The sequence below is a fragment of the Enhydra lutris genome, unplaced genomic scaffold (genome assembly GCF_002288905.1).
Source record: "Enhydra lutris kenyoni isolate GAN:26980312 unplaced genomic scaffold, ASM228890v2 scaffoldscaffold97, whole genome shotgun sequence".
NCBI lineage: Eukaryota > Metazoa > Chordata > Mammalia > Carnivora > Mustelidae > Enhydra > Enhydra lutris.
The window spans coordinates 1003563-1009924 of record NW_019154181.1 but is presented as its reverse complement, the minus strand read 5'-3'; the positions used below and the strand labels follow the sequence as shown (position 1 = coordinate 1009924).

The following is a 6362-nucleotide window of genomic DNA, read 5'->3' as shown; positions in this document are numbered from 1 at the left end:
GTCTCTCTTCCAAATCTTCCTACACTTCCCAGGTCTTGCACCTTCTCTCCAATCTTGCCTTCCGCAAGGGGATCCTAAGGTGCTTTGCCTTACCATCATCTGACCTGGCCCCCAGTTTCTTTCCATCACAGTACTGCTCCAGGTTATAATCCTTTATTCATGTTTTGTCTCTTTTGTTAGGAGACAGTGAGGGCAGGGACCTGTATTGTTCCCTACTGTACCCGCAGCACACACTCGAGTTCAGCAAGTATCCGGTGAGTGAACCAGAGAATGAATGAACAAAGGAGCGGAGGAGGTGTCTCTGCCCGAGCCAAAGAATAGGGAGGCCGTGGGGGCGGGGGCCCAGGGTCCCGAGGAGTAGCCTCTGCAGGAGGCTACAGGGTGTGATCGGCCTGCACCGCCTCTGGCCAAAAGCAAATCTCAGAGTGGGGCGGGGGACCCCGAGCCTGGGCCAAAGTCCAAGTCCGCAGGGGGCTGCGCAGGAAGCTTAGACCTAGGACCCGCAGCCGCCAGCTCCGAGCCCCGTCGCCAGCCAAGGACAGGGAGGCCAGGTCAGTTGGCGGGCCGGATCCGGGAGCCGGGGACCGAAGGGTTTAGGGGAGAGCCCCCTCGGAACTGGCGGTCACCGCGGCGTACGACCCTGGGGCTAGTAGCTCTCGGCTCCTCGAGATGCCGTCGCGAGCTCCAGGACAGTGGCGCCTCGCGGGGACGGGGAACTACGTTTCCCAGAAGGCCGAGAGAAACTGGGGTCACAGGGAAAGCGCCCCGGGCGGCACAGCTTCCCGGTACGACAGGGCAGCTTTGGGGGGTGAGTAGGCGGCCGCAAGGCCCCGGCGGAGGCCCCCTAGAGGTGGCCGGGCTGGGGGGACGTGGCGGCCGGAGGCAGAGCCGATGAGCAGCTCTGTGGCGGGGCCCGACTGCTGCGGAGGCCTCGGCAATGTCGACTTTAGGCAGGTACCGACCGGGCCGCGCGGCCGGGGAAGCAGGGAGGGCTCGCGCGGCCGGGTGGGTCTTCTACCGAGGCAGCCGACGCCCAGTGGGCGGGGCTCCTGTTGCCAGGCAACGGCGGTGGGGGCGGGGCGAGGGCGGGGCTGCGTGTTGGAGGGCGTGGCGCGTGTGTGTGCGCGTGTAACAGAGGGATTGTGTGTGTCAGGGAAAGAGTTCCTTAGTGTGCGTGTGTGCGCGCGACTCTGGGATTGTGTGGTCAGAGTTGTGTGTGTTTTGTCTGAGTGGGAGGGTGTGGGGCTGGAACTGGGCGTGGAGGCCTGTGAAGGAGGCCGAGCAGGTGTGTTTGGGAGTGTCCGTGGTGGCGCATGTGGGTGCGTGGGAACTGGGGGGCCCCAGCCGCAGTTCCGTCCCCCTACCCGGCTTGAGGCCAGGTCTGCGGAGGAGGCCAGAGAAAGGTTTGCGCCCGCCCCCTGGCCAGAGTTGGCGGCAGAATATCACCTCCTTACCGGGTGGATGGGTGGAAAGAGTGGACGACGTCGAAGCCTTGCGCCACGATGACACGGACCCTGCCGGCTGGAGAGCCCGGCTGCCCTGGGCGGCGGACGTTTGGCAGACTCATAGGCCAGAGGATTTGTCTTTTTCCTGGTGTCTCTCCCCAGGCCCAGGCTCCCCTTTCCAATAGCTCTTCCTTTCCTGCATTCTGCCTTCTATCAGAGCTTCCTTTTTCGCACCTTTCCACCTTCGTCATCAGTCAGCCGCTCTTCGTGGAGCCTGGGAGCTCCGTCGCTGCCTGGAGCAGCCTTTCTTTAATCTAGAGCGTTTCTCCCCTTTATTCATTCACTGGTGACAGCCAGTCTTTGAGACCAGCCTGGGAGCATGGAACATTCTCCGAAGGGATTATAACTGGTCAGTGTTTCAGAGAGTAGCTGGTGGAAAGGTGGGACGGAAATCCCTGTATCTGTGAGGAGGTGACCTGTGGTCTGAGACCTGGTGATAAGCTCTGGTCAGCAGGGGCAGCAGGGCAAAGGCCTTAAAGGCGGGGGTGTTTGTCCAAGGAACAAAGAGAAGGCAAGCGTCTGACCCTGAGAGAGTGCAGGGTGAGTTGACATTGGTAAGTGGGAAGCAGGAGAGAGGAAGAATAGCGCCCCCAGGAGGATGATGATATCTCATGGAATCCTTAGAATCTTAAACCACAAATGGCCATTAGAGAATCTCTGGGCCCACATGGTCAGTGGTGGGACTTTGGGTGTTTTCTGCCAGAGCAAATCTTGGAGGAAAAGAGCACTTGGAATGCCAGGGGGACCCTAGGCATTCCCTGGCTTAGGGGGTGGATGCTTCCTGGATGAATGACTCCGTGGGGAAGGGTAGGTCACCATTAACTTGAGGTGGGATGTCCTTGAGCCAGAGGCCACAGTGTGAGGGGGCAGTGGGCCCAGCACAGGCCCAGTGGAGTGTTAGGGTGCTGCAGGGTCGACCGAGCAAGGGCCATGTTCTAGACCTAGCAGCAGGAGTGAGAATCAGCCATGGAGAGGGGAAGGTTAACTGGGTTTGCGTGGGACAGGCTTTTCTGCTCTCTCCCTTACTCCAGAGTGTGATGGGGCTGTGGGGTTGGAGAGAACTGGGAGTGCTTCTGGGACTAGGTCAGGGTGACCCTAGCTGACTAAAATTTGTTTTTTTCCCACTGCTGCGTTAGTTGGGACAGTTAAGCTTCCTGTTTCCAAAGGATTTTTTTCTTAACAACAACAACAACAACAACAACACCACAACATTATTATTATGTATTTGTCTGTGGTCATTCTCCTCCTCCTTCAATCACAGTCTCTACTTTTAAAAGATCTTTAAAAGATGCCAGTCAGTCGCTGGCCCAAGTGAGCATCAAGGTTTCTTTTCCTCCACAGGCATCTGAGCGGCAGGATGTCAGCCTGCTCGTCTAGCACCATCGATAAGAATGCAATGTGTCCCATTTATCATGTAAACTTCTCTAGTAGCCACATTTTAAAAAGTGAAAAAAAATTGGTGACATTACTTTTTTTTTTTTAAGATTTATTTATTTATTACAGAGAGAGAGCATAGGAGCGAGGTGGGGGCGGGGTGGGAGTAGAGGGAGAGAGAATCCCCAGCAGACTCCCCGCTGAGTGCAGAGCCCCACATGGGGCTTGATGCCATGACCCTGAGACCATGACCTGAGCTGAAGTCAAGAGTTGAAGCTCAACCAATTACCACCGGTGCCCCAGCGTTCCTTTCAAGAGTATATTCTGAACAGTATAGCCCTTGGGTACAATGCCCTTAACCAGCTACTTGCTGCACCTGTTCCAGCTGATACGGAATTTTGGTTTTGTTTTTAACTAAAAAAAAAAAAAAAAAAAATCACCCTTTGGGATGAGGAGTGTATCTACTGTGGCCTTGCTGGCAGTGGTCCTTCGTAGCCCTTTGCCCTCCCTGCCATGGGATTCCAGAGCCTTGCTGCTTGGCCTGCCAGCGGCATGAAGCAAGTTGGCTTGTAAAGGATGGCAGCAGGGACTTCCAGTTTGCTGTCCACGGGCAGGGATGCCTCCAGGACTCAGAAGATGGCTCCAGTGGGGCCCAGGGGTCCTGGCTCCTTGGAGAACCCAGTCTGGCCAGGCATAGTCACGTGGGCCCCTGTCATGCCCTTTTCTGTATGGACTCACCTGTTGTCACGAGCAGATAGATGGCTGGTTTCACTTAGTGTACGTGTCAAGAGGTGCCCTTCAGTTTCTTGATCTGTAAATCAGGGATAGTAAATGGGGCTTATGAGGAAGCCCAGAATGCGCTAAGGGTGTAGAGGAATCTTACAAATTGTCAAAGGTGGTGTTCAGAAGGTAAAGCCCTTGTGTTCAGGAAGCTTCAAGGCCACGATGGCGGACAGGCCTGTTGAGCTGTGCAGTTTCCATTTGTGCTGCGAGAGCCTGATAAACCATGGGAGGTAAAATCCAGGGACAGACGTGGGAGATCTTGACTGCCTTTGGGGGGAAGATGTTTGCCTGCTATACAGCTTGTTTAGAAGAATCTTTGGATGCTGTTACTTTATTAGAATAACTATCAGTCCGTTTGATTGGATGACTGATTTTGTAAAGTTCTCAAGGACCTAATTTTTGTCATCAGTGTTTTGGGTCAGAGTCAAGACAGCAGGGCAAGGGCTTTCCTCAGGCCCTCATTATAACCTTGGGCAAGTCAATGAACCTCCTAGAAACTCAGTTTCTTCTGCTCCCATTGAGATGATCACGTGGCTTTTCCTTATTTGGCTGTTAATGTGATGAATTACATCAATGCTTTGATGATCAAACCAGCCTTGCATTCCTGGGGCCATGCAGGGTCCTGAGGTGTTATCCTTCGTCTATATTGCTAGATTTGCTTTGGTTTTGTTGTTGTTAAGGATTTGGATGGCTCAGCTCATGGATAGGGTTTGTAGTTTTCTTGTCGTGTCTCTGTCTGGTTTTGGTGTTAAAGCAATGCTGGCCTCTTCTTATGAATTATGAAGTGGTCTCTCCTGTTATGCATTCTGGGAGAGATTGTGTGGAATTGGTGTCATTTCTTCCTTAAAAGTTGGTAGAGTTCATCTAGTGAAATCTTCAGGGCCTGGGGCTTTCTGTTTTGGAAGAGTTTTAACTGTGAATTCATTTTTTAAAAAATAGATATAGGACTATATGTTGAATGAATTTTGTTAGCTTATGTCTTTCCATGATTGGACCATCTGATCTGAGTTGCTGGCTTGTGGTCCGTAAGCTCTTTTATTACCCCTGTAATGCTTGTGAGGTCAGTGGTGAGGCCCCCGTTTCATTCTCAGTATTGCCAGTTTGTGTCTTCTTATTCCCTTGGTTGGTGTGACTAGAGGTTTATCTTTTTTATGTTTTTCCCAAAGAACATGTTTCGGATTTGATTTTTCTCCCCTCTCTGTTTTTCTGTTTTTGGTTGATTGATTTTTGCTTTTATTTTTTCCTTCTGCTTGCTTTGGGTTTATTTTACTTTTCTTTCCCCAATTTCTTTCTTTCTTTTTATTTTTTTTAAGATTTTATTTATGGGGCACCTCGGTGGCTCAGTGGGTTAAAACCTCTGCCTTCGGCTCAGGTCACGATCCCAGGGTCCTGGGATTGAGCCCCGTGTCGGGCTCTCTGCTCAGCGGGTAGCCTGCTTCCCTTCCTCTCTCTCTGCCTGCCTCTGTGCCTACTTGTGCTCACTGTCTGTCAAATGAATAAATAAAATCTTTTTAAAAAAAGATTTTATTTATTTGACAGAGAGAGATCACATGTAGGCAGAGAGACAGGTGGGGGTGGGGGCGGCGGGGAAGAATAAGATTAGTTTGGGGTGCCTGGGTGGCTCAGTTGGTTGAACATCTGTCTCTAGATCTCAGCTCAGGTCTTGGTCTCAGGGTTCTGAGTTCAGGCCCCCACCGGGCTCCACACTGGGTGTGGAGGCTACTTAAGAAAGAAAGAAGAAAGAAAGAAAGAAAGAAAGAAAGATAGACTGATTTGTTTTGTGGTCCGGACTGTGGTCTGTCTCCATGGGTGTTATGTGTGCCTGAGAAGAATGTGTCACTTGCTGTTATTGTGGAATGTTCTATAAACGTCAGTCAGGCCAAGTGGTTGGTGGTGATGTTCGGGTCATCCCCGTCCTTACTGATTTTCCGCAGACCTACTCTGTTACTTCTAAGAGAGGAGGGTGGAGGCCCCCAGCTGCTGTCGTAGATTTGTCTGTTTCATCTTTTAGTTCTGTCGGGTTTTTCTTCATGTGACAGCTTCAGTTTTTTAATCTGGAAGATGGGCATGCCCCATGGTGTTGTTGCATGGCCTTAATAACGCTAACATTTATCCAGCCTTGCTAGGTGCCCCTCACTGTGCTAAACGCTTTCCTTGCTGATCTCAATGTGCCACTCTCATTCAAAGCCTTCGGAGTGCATGTGACTTGCCCAAGCAAACACAGGGTTCATCAAGCTGCACTAGACTGGGGTGTGCCGTGGTTCGGGGCTGTGCTCTGTCCTTCATTAAAGCCGGGGCTTGGTGTCCAGTAACTTCCCAGGGGAGGTCAGCTGGCTTATTGTTACTGCTTTTAATATACAACATGTATTCGATAAAAGTACTCTGTAGCATCACCCTAGTGGGGTGTGTCCTGAGCCCTCGAGGGTGAGTGTAGAAAGAAAAGGGGTCCGCAGCTCATGATCATGAAGTGGGGGGGGGGGACCCAAGGTGGAGGAGATGAGGGCCTTGATGAAAAGCACAGGACCTGCCCGTGAGTGCCACTCCCAGGAAAGGGACTCGCTTTGGCCCCGCTGACCAGGTTGCACATGAGCTGCCAGAGCCTTTTTTGCATCTGGTGCAGTTGATTGATGGGTGAATGAACGTCTTCGCCTTTTCTAGAAGGAGTTATGGATTTGGGGAATTAGAGCAGCTGCTGGCTGT

At 52.1% G+C, this 6362-nt stretch overlaps 1 protein-coding gene across 2 annotated transcripts in view; it reads left to right on the top strand.

Moving 5' to 3' along the window:
- Positions 1 to 216: 216 nt before the first annotated feature.
- The window catches only part of LOC111139247 (phosphatidylethanolamine N-methyltransferase), an 83607-nt gene continuing 77461 nt past the window's right edge, over positions 217 to 6362 (top strand). The window contains exon 1 of one of the 2 annotated variants that reach the window (XM_022491464.1): positions 217 to 254. Coding sequence is in view for 1 of the 2 variants with exons in the window: in XM_022491465.1 (XP_022347173.1) it covers positions 892 to 954 (63 nt within the window). In the remaining variant the exon portion in view is untranslated. Of the gene's footprint in view, positions 255 to 805; positions 955 to 6362 lie in introns of those variants that run through there. The other variant, XM_022491465.1, reaches the window with a different exon arrangement.